General features: G+C 42.2%; 1 protein-coding gene across 1 annotated transcript in view; it reads right to left on the bottom strand.

Annotated features, from left to right (window-relative positions):
- The window catches only part of LOC120022291 (collagen alpha-1(XXII) chain-like), a 66170-nt gene extending 40529 nt beyond the window's left edge, over window positions 1–25641 (bottom strand). The window contains exons 1-6 of the mRNA XM_038966193.1: window positions 25548–25641; window positions 24705–25271; window positions 19096–19176; window positions 5819–5930; window positions 4045–4168; window positions 244–519 (exon numbers count right to left, since the gene is read on the bottom strand). Coding sequence (XP_038822121.1) covers window positions 244–519; window positions 4045–4168; window positions 5819–5930; window positions 19096–19176; window positions 24705–25271; window positions 25548–25641 — 1254 coding nt within the window. The remainder of the gene's footprint in view (window positions 1–243; window positions 520–4044; window positions 4169–5818; window positions 5931–19095; window positions 19177–24704; window positions 25272–25547) is intronic.
- Window positions 25642–26887: the final 1246 nt, after the last annotated feature.

Below are 26887 nucleotides of genomic sequence, written 5' to 3'. Positions count from 1 at the left end.
AAGAATGGGAAGCATAGAAATGGGGCACATAGAACAAATATACTGCAACTTAGACTTGCTTTCAATGAGAATCATCTATAGCACAGATTTCGATGTGAATTCGGTTGGGTTGCCCAAAAAGTTAAATATTGCACCTTTAATCCACCGTGTTGTTCCACCACCTGCTGTAGCATACTTCCAACCCCCAGACCTTCCCACTGCTCTTAACCTCAACCCTTATATTTGTAACCCCCAGCCACTCACATCAATGGGCACGCTGTCATACAGCCTCTTTCCGATCACAGTCTTCCCGTGGATATCGATGTCCTCCCTGTCCCCGATGGGCAGGGTCTGGATGAATTTACAGTCCAGGTAGAGAGACACAGCCTTGGCCTCGACGCTCAGGGCGATCTTGTGCCAGTTCCTGTCGAACAGGTTGTCCACCTCCTCGTTCTTGAACACAGCTCTCACTGCGTCTTTGGTCAGCCCCACTGCGTTGTATTCCACTGCCTTGTTTTCACCGTCCAGACGGATAGACACCTGGATAGGAGCCACAGTGGAAGGATCAAGTGAATAAACTGGAATATGTTAATAATGAAGGATTCTCTTAAACATGTTCTATGCTATCAAATAAAATACAATTTTATTGGTCACATACACAGATTTAGCATATGTTATTGTGGGTGCAGCAAAGTGCTTGTGTTCCTAGCTGTGCACTAGTGTCTAACAATTCACAACAACACACACAAATCTAAAAGTAAAAGAATGGAATTAAGAAATATGCAAATATTAGGACGAGCAGTGGCATTGGAGTGGCATTGAATAAAATACAGTAGAATACAGTGTATACACATGAAATTAGTAAAACAGTATGTAAACATTATTAATGTGACTAGTGTTCCATTATTAAAGTGACCAGTGATTCCATGTCTCCAGTATGTACATGTACAGCAGCCTCTAAGGGGCAGGGTTGAGTAACTGGGTGGTAGCCGGCTAGTGATGACTATTTAACAGTCTGATGGCCTTGAGATAGAAGCTGTTTTTCAGTCGCTCGGTCCCAGCTTTGATGCACCTCATACTGCCTTCGCCTTCTGGATGATAGCAGGGTGAACAGGCAGTGGCTCAGGTGGTTGATATCTTTATGATCTTTTTGACCTTCCTGTGACATCGGGTGCTGTAGGTGTCCTGGAGAGCAGGCAGTGTGCCCCCGGTAATGCGTTGGGCTGACTCTGGAGGGCCCTGCGGTTGCGGGCGGTGCAATTGCCGTACCAGGTGGTCATACAGCCCGACAGGATGCTCTCAATTATGCATCTGTAAAAGTTTGTGAGGGTCTTAGGGGCCAAGCCAAATTTCTTCAGCCTCTTGAGGTTGAAGATGCACTGTTGTTCCTTCTTCACCACACTGTCTCTGTGGGTGGACCATTTCAGACTTTCAGTGATGTGTACGCCGAGAAACTTGAAGCTTTTCACCTTCTCCACTGCGGTTCAGTCGATGTGGATAGGGGCGTTCTCCCTCTGCTGTCTCCTGAAGTCCACGATCAGCTCCTTCATTTTGTTGACGTTGAGTGAGAGGTTATGTTTCTGGCACCACTCCACCAGGGCCCTCACCTCCTCCCTGTAGGCTGTCTCATCATTGTTGGTAATCAGGCATACGGTACTACTGTTGTGTTGTCTGCAAACTTGCTTATTGAGTTGGAGGCGTGCATGGCCATGCAGTCATGGGTAAACAGGGAGTACAGGAGGGGGCTGAGCATACACCCTTGTGGGGCCCCTGGGTTGAGGATCAGCGTAGTGGAGGTGTTGTTTCCTACCTTCACCACCTGGGGGCGGCCCGTCAGGAAGTCAAGGACCCAGTTGCACAGGGCGGGGTTCAGACCCAGGGCCCCGAGCTTAATGATGAGCTTGGAGGGTACTTTGGTGTTGAAGGCTGAGCTATAGTCAATGAACAGCATTCTTACATAGCTATTCCTCTTGTCCAGATGTGATAGGGCAGTGTTAGTGTGACAGTGATTGCATCATCTGTGGATCTATTGGGGCGGTATGCTAATTGAAGTGGGTCTAGGGTGTCAGGTAAGGTAGAGATGATATGATCCTTAACTAGCCTCTCAAAGCACTTCAGGATGACAGAAGAGAGTGCTACAGGGAGATAGTCATTTAGTTCAGTTACCTTTGCTTTCTTGGGTACAGGAGCAATGGTGGACATCTTCAAGCAAGTGGGGACAGCAGATAGTCAAATCAAATCAAATCACATTGTATTTGTCACACACACACCAAAGGTGTAGAGCTTACAGTGAAATGCTTACTTACAAGCCCTTAACCAAAAATGCAGTTTTAAGAAAAAATAAGTGTTAAGAAAGTATTTACAAAAAAAATGAAGTAAAACAATTTTAAAAAATTACAAAAAAAATGTAAGAAAAAAAAGCAACAATAAAATAACAGTAATGAGGCTATATACAGGAGGTACCGGTACAGAGTCAATGTGCAGGGGAACAGGTTAGTCGAGGTATCGATAATAAACAGAGAGTAGCAACAGTGTAAAAATGGGGGGGTCAATGCAAATAATCAAGGTAGCCATTTGGTTAGCTGTTCAGGAGTCTTTTGGCATGTGGGTAGTTGCTGTTAAGAATCCTGGAACTAGACTTGGCAATCCGATACCGCTTGCCGTGCAGTAGCAGAGAGAACAGTCTATGACTGGGGTGGCAGGAGTCTTAGGCAATGTTTAGGGCCTTCCTCTGACATCGCCTGGTGTAGAAGTCCTGGATGGCAGGAAGCTTGGCCCCAGTGATGTACTGGGCCGTACGCATTACACTCTGTAGTGCCTTGCGGTTGGAGGCCGAGCAGTTACCATACCAGGCAGTGATGCAACCAGTCAGGATGCTCTTGTTGGTGCAGCTGTAAAACCTTTTGAGGATCTGAGGACACATGCCAAATCTTTTCAGTCTCCTGAGGGGGAATAGTTGTTGTCATGCCCTGTTCACGACTGTCTTGGTCTCTCAACCTGCTCCACTACAGCCCCGTCGATGAGAATGGGGCATGCTCGGCCCTGCTTTTCCTGTAGTCCACGATCATCTCCTTTGTCTTGATCATGTTGAGGGAGAGGTTGTTATCTTGGCACCACACGGCCAGGTCTCTGACCTCCTCCCTATAGGCTATCTCATCGTTGTCAGTGATCAGGCCTACAACTGTTGTGTCGTCTGCAAACTTAATGATGGTGTTGGAGTCGTGCCTGGCCGTGCAGTCATGAGTGAACAGGGAGTACAGGAGGGGACTAAGCGCACTCCCCTAAGGGGCCCCGTGTTGAGGATCAGCGTGGCAGTTGTGTTGTTACCTACCCTTACCACCTGGGGGCGCCCCGTCAGGAAGTCCAGGATCCAGTTGCAGAGGGAGGTGTTTAGTCCCAGGGTCCTTAGCTTGGTGAGGAGCTTTGAGGGCACTATGGTGTTGAACGCTGAGCTGTAGTCAATGCATAGTATTCTCACATAGGTGTTCATTTTGTCCAGGTGGGAAAGGGCAGTGTGGAGTGCAATAGAGATTGCGTCATCTGTGGATCTGTTGCGGCAGTATGCAAATTGTAGTGGGTCTAGGGTTTCTGGGATAATGGTGTTGATGTGAGACATGACCAGCCTTACATAGCACATCATGACTACAGATGTGAGTGCTACGGGTCGGTAGTCATTTAGGCAGGTTACCTCCGCTACAGTTCTGCCCGCTCTGACTCTGGTCCCTGTCTCCAGTCGCACGTCTCGTCATCCTGCTACTCTGTCCTGGATTTCCCACTCTACTACTCCCTTGGATTCCCCTCCAGACCTGCTTACCCTGTTTCCAGCAACCCGCCCGAGCTTCCCCTGACCTGCACTCCATCTCCCCTCTGTGTGTCAATAAATACCTTGGTTACTTCATCCCAGTCTCCTCGTCTGAGCCTGCTCTTGGGTTCCCCTGTTCCACTCAGTATAAAAAATAATCATCATGCCTCTCTGTCGACATGCCAGCACTGCAATTGGCAATACAATAGACTCAGCATGTGATCTGTTGATGAACACACACACACACCACTATGATAACCCACCTGTGGAATTCCATACTTGTCAAAGATCTGCCAGAGGTACCAGTCCTCCCGTCTCGAGGTTTTCCTGAACTTGAAAGTCGTCACAAAGGCATATTCATCTGGCAGACCTTGAGGGAACACGTCTCTGGAAAACATCAAAAGCACAGATGGTTGCCATTCAATTATCACATCCACACTACATGCATGCATTATCACTGGATTGTTGACATAGCTCACTGTAGTATATCTACTGCTACAGGCCTACATATCATTCTGACTATATGACTAGATTGTATTTGGATTACTGAGACAGTTGTATTTGGGTTGTTAATTGGATTCGTTCTGACATTCTTGCTTTCTTGTTTCTTGACTGTTCTTTATTTATGAACTTGTTTGACATTTTACTGCACAGGTAGGAGCTAGTAACACAAGCATTTCACTGCACCCGCTATAACATCTTCTAAACTGTGTTTGCGACCAATACACTTTGATTTGATTTGATCAATCAGCTTGCAACTGAGATTTTCATCACAAACGGGAGTTGTTGGTTTACCTTTTCAACTCCCATAAAACATTTGGGTCAACAATAACGTTATAATTGATGAGAAAGAAAAATACTTTTACTTCAATTGAACGCCGTCGAAGAACTGGCACAATGGCCAACACATAGCCTCAGCAATTCTGTGTTTATGGTTGGATCTTGACAGAGTACAGCAACAACTGGAAGTGACTTTTCGTAGCAGCTTAACCTGCTTGGTAAATTCTTCTAACCTGATACAAAAAAAACTAACTTCCAGTCATAGCTGTACTCCCTCTAGCCAGAACCAGGGTTTAGATTCCTCATTGGTATAGACGGGTTGGCTGACAACGTCATTAAAATGATGTGTGCATCGATGAGGCAGAAGACTGTGTGGTGTTATGATTCTGAACAGTCAGATCTTTAGCAACAATGACAAGCTATGTGGGGAATCAGTTGTGGCATCATTGCATCTTGTTATTGATAATTGTTTTGAGGTGTTTTGACTCATTTATATGCTAATATGGCAAAAATTCACTAGCTAGCTAACCAACAACTGTAATGATGTATTTGAGAGACAGACAGTGCTCATCGTGCAAATGTGATTATGTTTTCAATAAACATTTGGATATTAAATATAGTTTACATGTTGTCAACAATCTAAGCCAATTCCAGTCTTTTTCCCTATAGTTGAACACGGGTGGTTTTATTGCTAATTAACAACTGGTGGGTCTTATCCTGAATGCTGATTTGTTAAAACCGCATTCCATCCGGTGTCTATTCCACAAGTTACCACTGGCTAAATCTATGATGTTAAAATGCCTATTTACTCTGTTCAAAATCCACTGTCTAATCAGCCCAGCCAGGCAATTTATAAACTTGAACTCCACTATAAAAAGCATTTGGACGTTATCTCAGATTTCTTTTAGACTAACAATGAGTTTTCTACAGCGGAAATTTGTATAAACCTTGCCGTCTGTCTCTCCGACATTTGCAACTTTATTTCAATATTCAAATTCGATCTCCAGATATCCCATAGTAATGAACGTGTCGGGAGTCACGATGAGACAGACAGGCAGGCAGCTTTTCTCAGCTTCGACTCAGGCCTAACAACACCCGTGCCAATATTTCTCTGGCATTATCACTTAAACTACCAACCCATGTATGCACACGGCCAAATATCACACCTGTGCCATGACTTCCATCGCCTTGTGGCCTGCGCCACTGGCGCAATCTCACATGGTATTTGTCACAGTAAACACAAAATAGTTCACTCACTCTGTCTGTTGTACAATAGGCATGGTCCCAAGTCGAACATAGGAGCTCTGGCCCTCATCAAACCTTGATCCCAGTATGTTTTCCACTTTGAAGTATTCCATCAGGTCGAACCCTGCAACAGGCGGGACAGAAGATAACATGATTAGCCTAGAGTTGTAGCCGAGTAAATCAAATACATAAAGTGGTTTGTAGAACTTTCTTCTGATCACCAATAGAGGGAGCACAGATCATGAAAAGGCCAGAGCAACACACAAAAAAACATAAAATATACCTATAGGTTGAAAATGACTGACAGAGAGATACCAATTACCCAAGTAATTAGGATGATATTTATACCGTTTCTCACAATATATAAACTAACGTCAAAAAGTTTGGGGTCACTTAGAAATGTCCTTGTTTTTTAAAGAAAAGCACACCGGGTCCTCCCACTCCTCTTTCTATTCTGGTTAGAGCCAGTTTGCGCTGTTCTGTGAAGGGAGTGGCACACAGCACTGTATGAGATCTTCAGTTTCTTGGCAATTTCTCACATGGAATAGCCTTCATTTCTCAGAACAAGAATAGACTGATGAGTTTCAGAAGAAAGTTATTTGTTTCTGGCCATTTTGAGCCTGTAATCGAATCCACAAATGCTGATGCTCCAGACACTCAACTAGTCTAAAGAAGGCCAGTTTTATTGCTTATTTAATCAGGACAACAGTTTTCAGCTCAGCTAACATAATTGCAAAAGGGTTTTCTAATGATCAATTAGCCTTTTAAAATGATAAACTTGGATTAGCTAACACAACGTGCCATTGGAACACAGGAATGATGGTTGCTGATAATGGGCCTATGTACGCCTATGTAGATATTCCATTAAAAATCTGTAGTTTCCAGCTACAATAGTAATTTGCAACATTAACAATGTCTACACTGTATTTATCAATTTGATGTTATTTTAATGGACAAAAATGTGCTTTTCTTTCAAAAACAAGGGCATGTCCAAGTGACCCCAAACCTTTGAATGGTAGTGTATATGCATTTATTAAAAATACAAAAACAGAAATACCTTACTTACATAAATATTCAGACCCTTTGTTATGAGAATCAAAATTGAGCTCAGGTACATCCTGTTTCCATTGATCACCCTTGAGATGTTTCTACAACTTGATTGGAGTCCACTTGTGGTAAATTCAATTGATTGGACATGATTTGGAAAGGCACACACCTGTCTATATGAGGACTCACAGTTGACAATGCATGACAGAGCAAAAACCAAGCCATGAGTTCGAAGGAATGTGTCCGTAGATTGTGTCGAGGCACAGATCTGGGGAAGGCTACCAAAAATATTCTGCAACATTGAAGGTCCCCAAGAACACAGTGGCCTCCATCATTCTTAAGTGGAATAAGTTTGGAACTACCAAGACTCTTCCTAGAGCTGGCCGCCCGGCAAAACTTAGCAATCGGGGGAGAAGGGCCTTGGTCAGGGAGGTGACCAAGAACCCGATGGTCACTCTGACAGAGCTCCTGGAGAGCTCTGTGGATATGGGAGAACCTTTCAGAAGGCTAACCATGTCTGCAGCATTCCACCAATCAGGCCTTTATGGTTGACAGCCTGCATGACAGCCTGCATGACAGCCTACATGGAGTTTTCCAAAAGTCACCTAAAGGACTCAGACCATGAAAAAAGATTATCTGGTCTGACGAAACTAGATTGAATTCTTTGGCCTGAATGCCAAGCATCACATCTGGCACCATCCCTATGGTGAAGCATGGTGGTGGCAGCATCATACTGTGGGGTTGTTTTTCAGAGGCAGGGACTGGGAGACTAGTCAGGATCGAGGTGAAGATGAAAGGAGCAAAGTACAGAGAGATCCTTGATGAAAACCTGCTTCATAGCGCTCAGGACCTTAGACTAGGGCGAAGGTTCATCTTCCAACAGAACAACAACCCTAAGCACACAGCCAAGACAATGCAGGAGTGGCTTCGGGACAACTCTCTGAATGTCCTTGAGTGGCCCAGCCAGATCCCAGACTTGAACCCGATCTAACATCTCTGGAGAGACCTGAAAATATCTGTGCAGCGACCCAACCTGACAGAGCTTGAGAGAATCTGCTGAGAAGAATTGGAGAAATTTCCCAAATACAGGTGTGCCAAGGTTGCAGTGTCACACCCAAAAAGCCAAAGGTGCTTCAACAAGTACTGAGAAAAGGGTCTGAATACTTATTTAAATGTGATATTTCCTTATTTGTATAAATTTGCTAAAAAATCTAAAGACTTGTTTTTGCTTTGTCAATTTTGGGTATTGTGTGTATATTGATGAGGGGGAAAATATATATTTATCAATTTATGAACAAGGCTGTAACATCGCAAAATGTGGAAAAAGTCAAGGGGTCTGAATACTTTCTGAATGCACTGTATATCGTTATTATCACGTCGAGACAGATACATTTTAATTTAGGGGGGTGGGGGGAGAGAGAGAGAGAGAAAGAGGGATCCCAAGGTATTGTATAGCAGTAATATTCGTGATTCTGGAGTTAGCAAATAGGCATTTGTCATCCCAGCATAAAACATGCAATGATCACTCAAAATACCAAACAGTTCTCACCCCCTAAAGTGACGTAGAACTATGCATATTTTGGATCTCCACCCTACAGTATGTCATCACCTGAGAAAAGAATAGTTACAGACAGAAGGAAATTATCTTTGTAGTTTGTGGTTACCTACTAATTGACCATCAAAGTAGCTATTAAACTGGTTTGATTGAACACGGCCCAGACTGGTGTAGGAATAGGGTCTCATCCAGCGATCCTATTGAACAAGTGGCGAGATTGACTGGTGACATCACCATTCAGAGCCAGAGGAAACCTTTAAGTCACTCAGTAATCATCATGCCTAACTCATTTACATCTGAGTGTTGAAAGATAGACCCAACATGTTGAATAAATACTGAAAAGAGTCAGTAGAGAACCATTGAACCATAGACTGGCGGCCATGATGTCCCCACTGTGTGTAATGATGAACCGGCAGCCTAGCCCAGCGCTCCGATGTTGCCATCTGTCCGGATCAAATGAATGCAGCGTGTCTTTCCTTTTCCTAGTCACTGCACTCTTTTGGCGTTCCCCACAGAGCCAGGTTGCCCCATTGGCCGTCTGTTCTTTGGCTGTTCAGAATAACTTTTTGGAGGATGATGATTATACAGCATCCTCTGCCAATCCAAATTACAGGTCTGTGCTACAGCCATGGCTCATCCCTAAAGCCATGGGACTCAGCGAGCCAATGGAGCACGGAGAGTATTTGCATAGTGCAGTACGGTTACAGAAGAGAAAACAGAGGTATTAAAAAACTCACAGCTGGATTATGGGTGGTTTGGTACCTCCTTCGACCACTCCCCACCCAGATGACATCTGATCTCATCTGATCTCTGTTAAAGAACCAACAGGCTAGTTACCCCAGTGTTTCCCCTACCATCATTTTCTTGGCGGGGTGGGGCGAGACCTGTCTGTCTGTCCGAGTAGTTGTCACTTCCCTGCTGTGAGATGAAGTAGATGGATGCAGCAGGTCAGAGGAATGTTGATCAGCTATCCAGCAGCGTGGTATGACACGGCTATGGGGCCCCTGTATGTTTTAGGGTTATTTTTTCCTCTGTTGCTAATGTGTGTTTCAAGGCTGTTTCTACAGAACCAGAGTAGGTTTCAGCAGCACTCTCACATTACCGCCTCCATAATGAAACTTAACTGCCCCTTGAACAATGTATACCGTATTGACATTCGCAAGGCATATTTCTTCTGAATTACGTACATATGGTGAATGTGATTCAAATCTAACTGAGAAAATGTGTACTGTAGCCTGATTAAAACTCTCTTCAGAGTGATTCTCTGTTGCATGAAGAGCAGTCTGCAGTCTGGACTGAAACTTATGAAGGAACTCAGCATAGCAGGGTATTCAAGATGCCTGTACTACCAGATACACAGTTGCTGTAAGAAACATTTACAGCAGACAAAAACTACAAATATAATTCAACCCACTTTTCTCATGAATTATGCCAGACTGGCTGTGTATTTATAGGCATTGGCATTGGTAATCAGATCAGATGGATAACTGGCAACATTAGTAAACACCCTGCCCTTGGCCCTGCTGGCATTGCCATAGTGACTTGTTTGTTGTTTAAAAGGGTGTGTTTTCTTCAAACCACGTTAATATGGTGGGTGACTAACCCTGGAAACCTCAGTTCTGTCACACACACTCACACTCGCACGCACACTTGCATACACAACTGTTCCATTGGAGCACCATGACATAACTGCATACAAAAGCTAATTTTAGGCTTCTGACTTTAAACAAGTGGAGTTTGATCCCAGCCAACACATAATGTTCTGAGAACCATATGTTTCTTAGAGATCGGTAAGAACATGGTTGTCCTATGGTTATTTTGCATACAACCCTCACACAACTTTCTGGGAATGATGCAGGAAAGATGCTTGGCTTTGGAACATTCTCAGCACATTTAGGGAACTTGACAAAAAACGTTATTTTCTTGGTATTTCATTACTTTAACAGAATGTTTCCTAAAAGTTCAAACATGGTTACATTTCATTTCAATTTTGGTAATGTTCTAGGAACATTCTCTAACTGGTTTGACACTGGGAATGTTCTCAAATAGTTAAGAGAATGTTCAGAAACAATGTGCTTCTGTGGAATTTTCAGTACTTCAACATAACGTTTCTTTGGTGTGACTTTCCACCATATATGGCCATACAAATGTATAAAGGCAAGCCGATTACCTCGTTTCAAGATGGCTGCTACTTTCATTCTGGTTAGCGTTGTGAAGCATAAACAAAATAAACATGGAATGCGTTGACTCACACCGAAAGCCGAGACTCCACAGATCATGAGGATGTCTTATTTGTCTAACTCTGACCTACCACCAGCTCCGAGAGTCAATATTTTTTATTTTACTCAACATTTTCACCAAACAGCAAACATCTTGCAAGGTAAGCTTCAATTTGGTCTGTGTTTGAGCTATAGATACATAGAGGATATTAAATTCATCCTTAGGTTGGTAAGAACAAATCTAGCCTATTGTCAATGTTATCTGATGATGTATGACTTAATGGCAAAATCGAATGTACACCAAGTGACTGTATCTTTGCGCATCAAAAATATGACGTCGCTTGCTTACGCACCGTAGGCATCCATTACACAGGGGATTGGCTACAATGGCACCTTGGCAGTATTGTGGCCAATGATATAAGCTTTCCAGGGATATACAGTTGACCTGGGTGGGACAAAGCAAGGCCTTGAACCTTTTATGCGTAATTCAAACTATTGCTACCTGGCTCAGAGACGTGACTCACCGAGCATAATACATTACATTGTAAAACAGATTTCATCGCTCTAATTTCATCGATTTAGCATAAAAGATGGCTTCTCAAGAAAATTGTCACGCCCTGACCATAGAGAGCCCTTGGTTCTCTATGGTATATTAGGTCAGGGCGTGACTAGGGGGTGTTCTAGTATGTCTATTTCTATGTTGGTGCTAATATGGGTCCCAATTAGAGGCAGCTGTTTATCGTTGCCTCTGATTGGGGATCATATTTAGGTAGCCATTTCCCCACCTGTGTTTTGTGGGATATTGTTTGTGTTTAGTTGCCTGTGTGCACGTAATGACTTCACGGTTCGTTGTTTCTTTATTGTTTTGTTTGTTTCATGGAGATTAATAATATGTGGAACTATACTCACACCTTGATCCGCTCACTATGACGATCGTGACAAAAATAAAAATGTAAAAACTAAGAATATCGAACAGGAAGCTAATAAGAAGGCAGCTATGAATAAGTATACCGACATAGAAGCTTAAATAAAATACTGGTTGGACTCGGATTAGGGGAGCGATTTGGACAACGAGGATTTCGACTTGGCTGACAAAGATTGTTTCTATAAGGATTGGATACACTTTTAGATCTGTGAGTAAATAATTTTCATGACTTTATATTGCTAAATTACTATGTGTATTTCCTTTTTTATAATTTGCCTGCTTTTGATGCTTTGGATTTAGTTTACATAGGCCTATGTAATAAGTCACTTCAATGTTATATACTGTAATTCCAAGGTAGTTATTGTTTATGTTTCACATTAGTACACTGTTTGCGGTTTTAAGTGTCATCCTTGTCACTTATGAGAGGCCACTAAACTCTCATGGCCATTGTTTATTTGTGGTTCTCACCTCTGCCTTTGTCTCCAAAGTATTACTGTTTACATTGTGTGTGTGCTTCACACCTTCTATGTGAGTCTCTGTACAGATAAAGTTTGGGCTTGGTGTTTTTACTCTACAGTAATGTAGTTTTGTAAATTTAGTCAACTAATTCTGTGTCTTACAACAATATATCCCTTTATTTTATTCACCACAGAGTGGAGGATGTAAAGGATTTTGATGATTTGAGAGCCACCCCTCCCCAGCAAGCGCCCCCGTCGGTCAAGGTCTTCACCCCCCACTGTTATGTCAATCACCCCATCTGATGGTTCTACATCCATTCGTAATAGGCCTCATGAAAATAAGAAACTAACAAGCTGCTTTTTGTGAAATGGAAGGACACTAGGGAAGTAACCATGCTCACCACACAGCATAAGGCATTCAATAACAACCATGTCTCAAGGAGGGTGAAAAAGGAAGAATGTCCCCGTTTCTGCGAAGGACTACAATGCCAGCATGGGGGGTGTCGACCTATCTGTTCCTCTTTCATGTCCTCCACAAGACCAGGAAGTGGTATAAGATTTTTTTTCCACTTTGTGGACATTGCTACAGTAAATGCTTTCATTCTCAACAAGCAGAGGGCCAAAGCAAAAGGTCAAACTACTCTCTCCCAGTTGGCCTTCTGAGAGCAGCTGGTGTTGGCAATGGCTGAATTGGGGAACCAAAGCAACATCACAACCATCACAAGACCCCCCATTCAAGGTGAGCACAACTATCCAACACACATGAGAAAAGGAAGAACTGCAAGCATTGCACAAAACACAGGGAGAGAAAAAAGGGTGAAATGCCAGATCTTCTGTCTGAAATGCCAGTTCGCTTTTTGTTTCCTGGCAGAGTGGGACTGCAAAGACTATCACGACATGCACAAGCTAAGGTGAAAGTGAAATCTTATCATCTACACCTGGGATGTAAAACGAACACGAATGCTATTTGTAAATAGTTCCGCTTATTTCTATTTTTGTGCCTTTTTTAGTGAAAGACACGTACGTGTGTAACCAAGTTTGTGTTTGATAAGACATTTTAATGTATTTTTTTATGTATAGCTGTTGCTTTTATATTGTTTTTGTAAACAGTTCATTTGTGTGTGGAACCAATACATTGGATATGCCTAGGCTAAACATTCAGAGAGGTTGAAAAAACACTTGGATATCCCCTGTATGTCCCGACACCACCACAATGTTTGAGAGAGGTTGGTTTTGTAGACATTTTGTTTTTATAGTGAACAATAACTTTTAGGCACATCCAGTGTGCAAAAACAGTGAAATTACCACATTCCGACGCTTTGGTGAGGTTGAAAGGACACTTGAATGTACCCTGGATAACCCATAACACCACCACATGTTTGAGTGAGGTTGATATGGTAGAAATTGTGTTTTTATACAGAAAAAATTGCATTTAGGAAATACAAATGTGTATTAGCACTGGAATTATCTAATTTACAGACATACGCCACTTTGGAGAGGTTTAGGGACACTTGGAAATGTCCCGTGACCACACCTGACACCACTTACTAAAACATCTGCCCGTTTCTAGTTGTTAGGTCTATCAATCCCATTTTTTATCTGATGATGTGGAAGCCGTCTGTGTTTCCAGCTCTGGGTATCAATAATTCACTTATAGCTTGCCAATGAAAGGGGTGGTATACAGAAGATAGCCCTATTTGGTAAAGACCAAGTCGCTCCGCTTTTCAGTTTGCTGCAGATAACAACTGGAACGAGTTGCAAAAAATAAATCTACCTGGACCGTTTTATCTCCATCTTTTCATTCAAAGACTCAATCATGGACACTCTTATTGACAGTTGTGGCTGTGTCGCGTGATATATTGTTGCCTCTACCTTCTTGCCCTTTGTGCTGTTGTCTGTGCCCAATAATGTTTGTACCATGTGTTGTGTTGCTACCATGCTGTGTTTTCATGTGTTGCTGCCATGCTATGTTGTCTAAGGTCTCTCTTTATGTAGTGTTGTCATGTTTCTGTTGTCACGATGTGTGTTTTGTACTATATTTTTATTTTATTTTTAATCCCAGCCCCTGTCCCCGCAGGAGGCCTTTTGCCTTTTGGTAGGCCGGTATTCTAAATAAGAATTTGTTCTTAACTGACTTGCCTAGTTAAATAAAGGTTAAATAAATAAAATGTAAAAAAATATTTAAAAAAAAATATATATATATATATATATATAATGGCAAGAACAGCTCAAATAAATAAAGCGAAAAGACAGTCCATCATTACGTTAAGACACGAAGGTCAGTCAATACGGAACATTTCAAGAACTTTTAAAGTTTCTTCAAGTGCAGCTGCAAAAAACATCAAGCGTTATGATGAAACTGGCTCTCATGAGAACAGCCACAGGAAAGGAAGACCCAGAGTTCATAGAGTTACCGGCCTCAGAATTTTCAGCCCAAATAAATGCTTCACAGAGTTCAAGTAACATCTCAACATCAACTGTTAAGAGGAGACTTGGTGAATCAGGCCTTCGTGGTCAAATTGCTGCAAAGAAACCACTACTAAAGGACCCTAATAAGAAAAAGAGACTTGCTTGGTCCCAGAAACACTAGCAATGAACATTAGACTGGTGAAAATCTGTCCTTTGGTCTGATGAGAGCACATTTGAGATTTTTGGTTCCAACCGCCATGCCTTTGTGAGACGCAGAGTAGGTGAACGGAAGATCTCCGCATGTGTGGTTCCCACCGTGAAGCATGTAGGAGGAGGTGTGGGGGTGCTTTGCTGGTGACACTGTCTGTGATTTATTTAGAATTCAAGGCACAATTAACCAGCATGGCTACCACAGCATTCTGCAGTGATACGCCATCCCATTTGATTTGTGCTTAGTGGGACTATCATTTTGTTTTTCAACAGGACAATGACCCAAAACATCTCCAGGCTGTGTAAGGGCTATTTAACCAAGGAGGAGAGTGATGGAGTGCTGCATCAGATGACTTGGCCTCCACAATCACCTGACCTCAACACATTTGAGATTGTTTGGGATGAGTTGGACCGCAGAGTGAAGGAAAAGCATCCAACAAGTGCTCAGCATATGCCAACAAGTGCTCCTTCAAGACTGTTGGAAAAGCACTCCAGGTGAAGCTGGCTGAGAGAATGCCAAGCGTGTGCAGAGCTGTCATCAAGGCAAAGGGTGGCTACTTTCAAGAATCTCAAATATAAAATATATTTTGATTTGATTAACACTTTTTTGGTTACTACATGATTCCATATATGTGTTATTTCATAGTTTTGATGTCTTCACTATTAATCAACAATGTAGAAAATAGTAAAAATAAAGAAAAACCCATGAATGAGTTTGTGTGTCCTAACTTTTGACTGGTACTGTATATATTCAAGGAATACCAGTACCTAGTCAATGTGCAGGGGTACGAGGTAATTGAGGTACAGTTGAAGTCGGAAGTTTACATACACTTAGGTTGGAGTCATTAAAACTCATTTTTCAACCACTCCACAAATTTCTTGTTAACAAACTATAGTTTTGGCAAGTCAGTTAGGACATCTACTTTGTGCAGGACACAAGTCATTTTTCCAACAATTCTTTACAGATAGATTATTTCTCTTTTAATTCGCTCTACCCCAATTCCAGTGGGTCAGAAGTTTACATACACTAAGTTGACTGTGCCTTTAAACAGCTTGGAAAATTCCAGAAAATGATGCCATAGCTTTAGAAGATTCAGATAGGCTAATTGACATGATTTCAGTCAATTGGAGGTGTACCTGTGGATGTATTTCAAGGCCTACCTTCAAACTCAGTGCCTCTTTGCTTGACATCATGGGAAAATCAAAAGAAATCAGCCAAGACCTCAGAAAAAAAAATGTGCACCTCCACAAGTCTGGTTCATCCTTGGGAGCAATTTCCAAATGCCTGAAGGTACCACGTTCATCTGTACAAACAATAGTACGCAAGTATAAATACCATGGGACCACGCAGCCGTCATACCGCTCAGGAAGGAGACGTGTTCTGTCTCCTAGAGATGAATGTACTTTGGTGCGAAAAGTGCAAATCAATCCCAGAACAACAGCAAAGGACCTTGTGAAGATGCTGGAGGAAACAGGTACAAAAGTATCAATATCCACAGTAAAACAAGTTCTATATCGACATAACCTGAAAGGCCGCTCAGTAAGGAAGAAGCCACTGCGCCAAAACCGCCATAAAAAAAGCCAGACTACGGTTTGCAACTGCACATGGGGACAAAGATCGTACTTTTTGGAGAAATGTCCTCTGGTCTGATGAAACAAAAACAGAACTGTTTGGCCATAATGACCATTTTTATGTTTGGAGGAAAAAGGGGGAAGCTTGCAAGCCGAAGAACACCATCCCAACCGTGAAGCACGGGGGTGGCAGCATCATGTTGTGGGGGTGCTTTGCTGCAGGAGGGACTGGTGCACGTCACAAATTAGATGGCACCATGAGCAGGGACAATGATATGGATATATTGAAGCAACATCTCAAGACATCAATCAATCAAATGTATTTATAAAGCCCTTCTTACATCAGCTGATGTCACAAAGTGCTCTCCAGAAACCCAGCCTCAAACCCCAAACAGCAAGCAATGCAGGTGTAGAATCACGGTGGCTAGGAAAAACTCCCTAGAAAGGCCAGAACCTAGGAAGAAACCTAGAGAGGAACCAGGCTATGAGGGGTGGCCAGTCCTCTTCTGGCTGTGCCGGGTGGAGATTATAACAGAACATGACATCAGTCAGAACGTTAATGCTTGGTCACAAATGGGTCTTCCAAATGAACAATGACCCCAAGCATACTTCCAAAGTTGTGGCAAAATGGTTTAAGGACAACAAAGTCAAGGTATTGGAGTGGCCATCACAAAGCCCTGACCTCAATCCTATAGAAAATATGTGGGCAGAACTAAAAAAGCATGTGCGAGCAAGGAGGCCTACAAACCTGACTCAGTTACACCAGCTCTGTCAGGAGAAATGGGCCAAAATTCACCCAACTTATTGTGGCCATCACAAAGCCCTGACCTCAATCCTGTAGAAAATATGTGGGCAGAACTAAAAAAGCGTGTGCGAGCAAGGAGACCTACAAACCTGACTCAGTTACACCAGCTCTGTCAGGAGGAATGGGCCAAAATTCACCCAACTTATTGTGGGAAGCTTGTGGAAGGCTACCTGAAACGTTTGACCCAAGTTAAACAATTGAAAGGAAATGCTACCAAATACTAATTGAGTGTATGTAAACTTCTGACCAACTGGGAATGTGATGAAAGAAATAAAAGCTGAAATAAAAAATTGTCTCTACTTTTATTCTAACATTTCACAATCTTAAAATAAAGTGGTGATCCTAACTGACCTAAGACAAGGAATTCTTACTAGGATTAAATGTCAGGAATTGTGAAAAACTGAGTTTAAATGTATTTGGCTAAGATGTATGTAAACTTCCGACTTCAACTGTATGTACATATAAATTAGGTAGGTAGGGGTGAAGTGTCTAGGCCACAGGATAGATAATGAACAGTAACAGGTGTGTGTCAGCTTCTCAGACAGGTTTACAACCAACATTGTTAAACTTCTGTTCTCCCCCGGATAGGGTTTACCTGAACTTGGCTGAAAAGCTGTTTCAATATGCAGCTACACATGACTGAGTTAGGACTTAGTCCCACAATGCCCTAGAGGACTCCCCCAGCGGTCTTATCTGCTAAGGGCTTGTGTGGGTGCAGGCTTTTGTTCCAGCCAAGCAGTATCACACCTGATTCAGCTAATCAGTCTTATTTGAAACATATTATTAGTTAAATATTTGAATCTGGTGTTACTGCTTGTCTAGATGAAATTGGCCACCCTGCCTTTTGCACTACATGGTGGTGTCAAAACTTAGACTTTTGAGTGAAGAGATTGATGTTTTGGCAGTTAAAATTTTGACCCTAAATCCGTGAATATCCTAATACTCAGGAATAGTAAAGGAAAAAGGATTAAGCAGTAAAACTCTGAAGTATGTTATTATTCATATCGCTTTGATACACTAGCTTGTGAGGCTAAAGAAAGATTTTTAAGCCTTGAGACAATTGAGACATGGATTGTGTGTGTGTGCCATTTCTGAGGTTGAATGGGCAAGACAAAAGATTGAAGCATTGGAGTCAACATGGGCCAGGATCCCTGTGAAAATTAGCATTTTGAACAGCCTGTAAAGCTAGCATTTCTCACTGCTAGATGTTCTCTGTGATTTAGATATCTCCGTGTCGTGACTCCAATACTCGTTCTCTGATCTGCTTTCATGATACTGTAAGCGTTTCAAACTAGATTTGACAGTTTCCTCTCCCCAGGTACAGAGGCTGTAGCAGGAGTCAGACATCCCATCCCTGTCTGTTTTTCCTCTTAGCATGGTGAATTTGAGTGGGAGGCATAGACAGGAACTTAGATCCCTTAAGACTGTAAGACAACATCCTACCTATCTGGTTAAGCACTACTGCTCCACTTTTCTCAAACTCAGAAACACAGCCACTGAAAATAGAGACCACAAGAAGAACCTGAACCTGCTTAGGTTCCTTTAATATAACTAGTAAATAGAGAACTAAACCATAATTACAATTTTTAAGTTGTCATAGATAGTGATATAGTTTCTGTTCATTTAGCAAAACGCCCCACCTTCTCTTGTAGTCGAATGGAAAGTCTGTGGGTCAACTCTAGGGAAGTAGGCTACTTCAGGAGCAAGCTTTGATACTTTTTGTAACATTATAGCAATGGAAAACTGCCCCAGCGAATGGATAAATGAATCGATATGTTTTAGCTTGTCTCAAATACTTTTTCCTTTGTGTTCTCGAAGGAAGGTCTTTAGTGATAGAGGAGAAGGTATAGAAAGTCATTTAGCAATTCATTTACCATCTGGTCTTACATTTTTTTTTAAATAATGAAAAACAAACAGGTATTTGTGTAGCAGGCCTATTGTCAGATGCTGTTATTTACCATGATTGCATAGATCCAATTATCCTTTCAGTCAGACCCAAGATACATTGCATTTGACCATTCTGTTTGATGAATGTGAAACATTGAGAAAAGTTTCTAGTGAAAAAAGGGAGAAGAAAAGTTGTATTTACCTGGAACTTCTTCCAATCCATAGCTGGTGCTGTTGGGCTTGAAGCGGTCTGGTTGGACCTTCATATTGGGGCATAGCACGTCTGAGAGAGCAGAATTAGATTGGGGTAAGAGAAAATCTTATAGTTTATGCCTTTCATATACAGTAATTCAAGGTGCACTTTGTATTATAATTTGTCTTACGCTGCAAGAATACATGATTGGATTCATGCAGTCAACAAATCAATGTTTACAGTGTGAAATGAAAAAATATATATTTTACAGAATGCTATCTTGGACCTATCCTAGAAACCTTGTTAGCTACATAGTTGTCATTGAATAGGCTTATTAGTTTTAACTAGATGATCAGAGTTAAAAAGGCAGTGTCCCATTGAAATGGGATCCTTCATTGAAACTACCTGTAGATCTGAGACAGTCTATTTGACACAGACACACTGCACCCAGACAGAAGATACATTCCCTCTGGCTCCAGTAGGAGTAGGGCTGCATGCACCAACCCCAGCGGTGACTGTGTTAGACTCTCTCTCTCACACACACACACACACACACACACACACACACACACACACACACACACACACACACACACACACACACACACACACACACACACACACACACACACACACACACAACCAAATTTATTGTTAATCATAAGTGTGTAAGTGCAGTTAGTTCCTCTGATGCCGACTTATCATACAGTAGCATCACGGTTCAAAGCCAATAATGTGAGTTAAAACTGAATTCCTCTGGTCTTAACACAACTATGTTGAGGAATTTAAATAACTACACCGTCAACACCATTTAGTGGTAGTGCATCTGCTCTCCTCTCAATCGTCATAGCTGACAACTGTTTCAGAGATTTGATCAATAGAGATCAAAGGAATGAGAGTTGAGGTCTCTAATATGCCTGTTTTTGCACATGAACATCATACAACAAACCATACAGTGTTCCAGGAAAGTAGAGTGAGGTGGGCAAAGAAATGTACAGTACATTTACATTATACTGTACCCCCTCTCCAACTGAGCCACTAGTCTCCATCCCAGGTTGAACATCATACAAAGAACCCCATCCCATTGTGCCAGCAGCATTGATACCTGTTACTTCAGCAACAACACATGGAACATTCAGGATGGGGTATTCCCTCTTACAAATAGAAAATACTTCTCTGCCAATGTAAACTAACCCTGAGTGGGGGTGTTACCTTTCTTCTCTGTCACCACTGGCATCACTTGGCTGTCCCAGGCCTCTGAGGTGTGTGTGTGTGTGTGTGTGTGTGTGTGTGTGTGTGTGTGTGTGTGTGTGTGTGTGTGTGTGTGTGTGTGTGTGTGTGTGTGTGTGTGTGTGTGTGTGTGTGTGTGTGTGTGTGTGTGTGTGTGTGTGTGTGTGTGTGTGTGTGTGTGTGTGTGTGCGTGTGCGCGCGTGCGTGCGTAAAGCAGCCAGACACCCAAACCGCGCAGCAGATCGTGTCTCTGACAATCATGTACTATCAGACCCTGTAATTTTCTTTAATCGCAGCTATAAAAAGGACTTTGTTGAGTTAGGAAGGCTTTAACTTAACTATGGTTTCCATTTTACAGGGATGGCTCAGACTCTTGGCATGTCTTGTTCTTTGTAAATGCAGAGTCAAGTGCATAATTGGAAAATCCAGGTAGACAGTTTATCCTTGGTAGACTGTTAGTGTGTCACGGTGTTCATGTCTAGTAATAAGTTGTTTACTGTGGCAGAAAAGGAAATAAGCAAACGATCATTTCTACATGTGATGTGGTCTCTTTCTCTGAGATGCGCTTCATGTTGTGTGATTGTTTGTGTCCTTGCTTGTTCAGTTTGCATTAACTTGTTAGACTACGTCTTTCTTCTAACTTTTATTTGTATTTTTACATGTGATGCATCGTACTGGACGTATTTCTGTGTTTTGAAAACGATATATCTTAAACTTTCTGACACGCAAAACAGTTTGGGACCATATTAACAATGGACTAATGAAACAACAAATACCAAAAGATAGTTTTTGGGCGGAGTTTTCCTTTATTTAAGCATTTCCAAACTTATAAATGGAAGAGGAGTTGCTGGTGGTTATAGGAGGTCTTTAGTAATACTACATACCTATTGTGGCCAAAAATTACAATGCTAGCTTAGAAAAGATAGTTATGTGGCAGGGTAGCCTAGTGGTCAGAGTGTTGGACCAGTAACGGAAAGGTAGCAAGATTGAATCCCCGAGCTGACAAGGTAAACATCTGTCGTTCTGCCCCTGAACAAGGCAGGTAACCCACTGTTCCTAGGCCGTCATTGTAAATAAGAATTTGCTCTTAACGAACTTGCCTAGTTAAATAAAGGTTAAATATTTAAAAAATTATGCGTCAATGTGTTTTAAGATGCAGCCGTAACTGAGGCTCTGAGACTGAGCTCACTGCAGAGCTAGCTGCTCCCTCTCCTTGTGGCCCAACATCTATAATTTAGAGATTCACCTCAGAGTTATTAAAATGGAAGCAATGCAGGACAGAGCTCTTTGCTTTTGGGGCCCAGTGGTATCTCATAGGTCTAATACACCAGCAGTAACATACAATGCAACAGCAACTTGAGCTGAATCTGCATTTTGAGGCTCATTAACTACTGGGTTATTTTCTGAATGCATCTCTCTCTTGAATTCAGCCACGCTGCTCTTTTGTATCACCACTGGGAAAGAGATATCTGCTGAGAGTGGAAATGCCATGTCATGGGTGGAATGGGAGGTCATGCAAGGTCAAGTGTGTCCATGCTCTTGTATCTTGTAGTGGAGCAGGTGATGTGTGTGTGTGTGTGTGTGTGTGTGTGTGTGTGTGTGTGTGTGTGTGTGTGTGTGTGTGTGTGTGTGTGTGTGTGTGTGTGTGTGTATATATATATATATATATACACACACACATATATATATATATATATATATATATATATATATATATATATATATATATATATATATATATATATATATATACACACACACATATATATATATATATATATATATATATATATATATATATATATATATATATACACTGACTATACAAATAATTAAGAACACCTGCTCTTTCCATGACATATACTGACCAGGTGATTCCAGGTGAAAGCTATGATCCATTATTGATGTCACTTGTTAAATCCACTTCAATCAGTATAGATGAAGGGGAGGAGACAGGTTAAAGAAAGATTTTTAAGCCTTGAGACAATTGAGACATGGATTGTGTGTGTGTGCCATTTCTGAGGTTGAATGGGCAAGACAAAAGATTGAAGCATTGGAGTCAACATGGGCCAGGATCCCTGTGGAAAGCTTTCAACGCCTTGTAGATTCTATTCACCGACTCAATATTAGGACGGTGTTCCTAATGTTTGGTATACTCAGTGTATATGAAATTGAAAATTAAGTTTAATTAAATACAAAAACCTTTTTTCATCTAAGTCCTATGGGCCTTGGGTCTCCTTGGGTTTCCAGACTAGGAAGCCATTCATCAACAACATCCTCTGAAGCCAAAGCACTGGAATAGCCAAACCTACAGTGGTGTTGCACTTTGATCAAATCGTGTGTACTGTATTTTTTTTATTTAACCTTTATTTAACAAGGCAAGTCAGTTAATAACGAATTCTTATTTACAATGACGGCCTACCTCGACTCCCAATCACGGCCAGATGTGATACAGCCTGGATTCGAACCAGGGACTGTAGTGACGCCTCAGACCGGCTCATCAGTAAAAAGATGATGGCAGTTAAATAGTCTTTGATTTAGCTAACACGCCTTTCACGTTTAGTTAAGTTAAAATGTTTCTGTTTTTATATATATATATATATTCTCCCAGCACTTTGTTTAACAGTGGTGGGCTGGTAACATTTGATGAAAAGGTGAAAACATACAATGTAGAAGTCCTAAAATGCTCTTTAGGACCTACTTGAAACATTAGAACTGTAATTTTCAGAGCAAAAATAACTTGGGCCACTCTGTGCGGTGCCCACTGATATTCTTAGATACACTAGCATGGTGATCCTAGAGATTATAGAAGGAAAAATGTTGGATGGCCATGAACTTGTGGCCAGGGCAAAATAAGTTCTGTGTAGTGACCCCTGAGTACACTTATCCTCATATCATAATAGATTGCATATCTGAAAGCATTATGACTAGTGAGGAATTTATAGATTGAGTCCAAGGTGGGTATATGAACATTGGAATCTGTGGTCTCAAAGGGAAGGCTCAGGGTTAAGAGCTTCCAAATGAATCTCTTTGCACCTTGCCAAACTCAAGTGGTTAAAGTATCACTAACTACACAAGGATGCCTGTCTGACTTAAGTAAAGAATAGAGGCTCTGCTTACAGTATGATTCTGAGTTAACACTAAACACAGCTCTCAATATTGTAGTGTTGCTGTCCTGTAGTGTTGCTGTCCAGCAGTGAGTGAATCAATGAGTGCATCTATAATGGCACCCTATTCCCTTCGTAGTGCCCTACTTTTGACCAGTTCCCAATGGAGTGGCATTTCAGAGACAGCCTATGTTAAAATGATGGTCCAACACTTATCTCGTGACGAGGCCCTAATCATCAGGTACAGCCGTGTGACCGCGGAATCCTTGGGACGTCCCTAACCTAAACCCTAACCACAAAGTTTCTAAAACATGCTGTGCTGCCTTTTCCCTAGCCCTAACCTTTTTAACCTTTTTAATTAGCCATTGTAAATGTAAACTTTGACGTCAGAGCATGGCGGTCCCAAGGATCCCGTTTAGATTTTTCCGTTTCAGGCATACACTGCTTTCCAGTCCAGCTAGTTTTAGTGGGGAATGCAAACTGTGGAGTGTGAAGCATCCAACCAACCATCTTCCACCTCCTGTCCTGTACGTACAGTACACACTCACTCCTCCACTTTCCTCACCTGCCCAGAGCCACCCCAGGCCACATACCTCACTGTTTTAGCACTTATAAATGTTTCTTGTCAAGGCATTTTAAATAAATATTTGTTGTTATTTATAATGACTAACAAAAATATTGCAACAAATTTGTACTGAAAGTGTCCCCGTCAGAGGATGTGTAGTACTGTAACTGGGTCCTAGAAAAGACATTGAGGTTAGAGTAATTCAGGCTATCCAGCGTTACGAAAACCTTAACCAAACGTTTACCCAGTAGTCACTGGGGCAAGCGGCCACAAAAATGTATCTGTTGCAAAAATTATAATTCACTAGTCGATCTCTGCTTAACGCCCACACCTCACACATATCATGTTACATCCAGTCAGAGACGAGGAAGCACAGAAAGGAGCGGGCTTAGTCGAGGGGAAAGGCCTATTCGAGAGGAAAGACGTTTGTTTTGGAGTGTATGGTTAAGGAGGTAATTGCAGTGTGTTTTAAGGGTACATACGTTCAGAGGGATATATTTTAATAGCTGCATTTTCAACGGAATTTGAAACCCAATTCTGTCATCCTGATTGTGTATGTAATGCAGACATCTTGCTGGAATCTGTTTCCTGACAAACTAAAGAGTAAAGGCAGTCACAGAAAAATCATACACCTGATAACCTACTCTCACAGAGCCTCCTTCTCAGGCTGTTATTGGTTGCTTACTCTCACAGAGCCTGTGTGATTGGTTACTTACTTTCACAGAGCCGTCTCCTCAGCCGCCCTCTGATCTTGTCGATGGCATTGAAGTCTGTCACATGGAACACGTGAGCGTTCTTAGGTTCTGCAACGATCTCCTCCAGCTCCACCTTCAGAGCCTCCCCGATGCCCACAGCGAACATCCTCACCCCGGCCTTCGCCGCCGCCTTTGACGGTTCCAACACGTAATCCTGGCTCCTCCCGTCTGTCAGGAGGATAGCCACCTTCTGGATGCCCCTGGCTGCAGGCCTGGCCCCGGCCTGCTCTGTGAAGATGTTGGTGGTGGTGTAGCTGATGGCGTCCCCGGTCATGGTGTTCCCTCCCAGGTAGCGGATGTTCCTGGCGGCCCTCTTCACCTCGTCCATGGTGCGGTAGCGTCCCAGGTTGAACTCGGTGGTGGGCCGGTCGCTGTAGCGTACCACGGCCACACGCGTCTTGTCCGGGCCCACGTCGAACGACTCCACCAGGTTGGAGACCCACTGGCGGATCTTCTCAAAGTTCTCCTTCCCCACACTGGACGATGTGTCCAGGATGAACACCAGGTCATAGTGCACATTCTTACAGCCTGAGAGGAAGTGGATGGTAACATGTTAGAATTCAGACCTGAGGAATTCCTAGTACTGTACATAAAGATAGTAAGAACCAGGCTTGGGTTCAAATAGTATTTATTTTCTTTCTAACTCTTGAGGATTGAGCTAGTGTGGAGTGCCAGGTGGGCAGGGTTTCTTCTTTTAGGACTACTCCATTGGTTCCTTTGAGCCAGACAAGCTCAGTGTGGCTCAAAGTATATGAAAGAAAACAAATACTATTTGAACCAGCTAGTTACAGCTGATGCCCTTACCTGCCCTGCTTTGAGCATCAACCCTCTGTCCTGAGAGAGTCAGGGCCAGTATGACCAGGACTAGGGAAGCCCTGCATGCCAGTCGCAGCTCCATATCTGCCTCTGGTCTGGTTATGTTTTGATCTTAGGATGTGATCACCATCAAGGTTTCCAACCTGGAGATGGGCAATTCCACAGTAACGGAAGTACGCTTTGACTTAGAGTTTTCACTTTAGAATGTATGCCAAACAAAAACCGTTGATTTCAAAGTTTAACAAATCATATGATTCTATGCACAAAGACTACTTTGAAAATGTACACAGAACATTTCACATGAACACATTTACCGGAAGAACTGTGCAGATGCAAAGTTTGGTAACAAAATGATGGTAAAATCTTACTCCGTTTTTTTATGCGACCACGTTTTCCAAAGAACTCTGCTAAATATCTGCTCTGAATTAATATTCAAATATGTCTGCAGAAACAATGGGGTGTCAGCTTTGAAAAATGTATTTTGGTTATTGAACTACAGCAGGTGAACACAATTATGGTAAGGGAATTACATTATGGTTCCCTGATCTGCACTACACAGAAATGCATAATTATGGATATGAATGTCATTCTCTTCACGGTGATGTATCCTGAATAGGTACACAAAGGCAGAAATATACAATATCCTTCTTTTGCATATTTGGGTATTATTATACATACGGGCTATTATTGTAAAATGCTCCGCCTCCAAGCAAAACCGCATTTGGCTAGTCCGGACCAAGTCTGAACCAATCATAGACGTCTATGTTTCACTAGTTTGTACATCACAGCAAAGCAGAGTAGAGTTCAGTAGAGTACAGTAAAGTAGATATGTTCAGTACATTATACTGTACTGTACTTTACTGTTCTCTACTATGCTCTACTGTACTGCGCTGTCCAAACATATGAAACATAGACATCTATGATTGGTTCATATTTGGTTCGGCCAGGGCTGACTGACCAAATTTCAACTACTTTTCAACGTCCATGGACGTCCGGTGTCTGTCGGTACTCAGTGGGTGAGGATGCTTGTTATAGTAAATGGAAAGAGGTTAGGTGGTAAGTGTCTATAAGAGCCGGGAGAGGTGACATTACCCGTAGAGAGATCACAGAGAGCGGCAGAGAGAGAGAGAGGGTCATTTCAAATGTATTTCTAAAGCCCTTTTTACGTCATTGGTGCTCATGGGAATGCCCAGACATCAACAGATCATCATCGCAAACTACCAAGAAGCAGACAGGTGCGAGAGACAACTGGACATTTCCTGTTGCCTAAGCCACAATATCCTAAACCACAATATTCTCCTTAAACCACAATACTGGAATGCAATATG

This window comes from Salvelinus namaycush, chromosome 27 (assembly GCF_016432855.1).
Source record: "Salvelinus namaycush isolate Seneca chromosome 27, SaNama_1.0, whole genome shotgun sequence".
Classification (NCBI taxonomy): domain Eukaryota; kingdom Metazoa; phylum Chordata; class Actinopteri; order Salmoniformes; family Salmonidae; genus Salvelinus; species Salvelinus namaycush.
The sequence above is the reverse complement of the archived record's forward strand: the minus strand, read 5'-3'. Positions and strand labels throughout refer to the sequence as shown.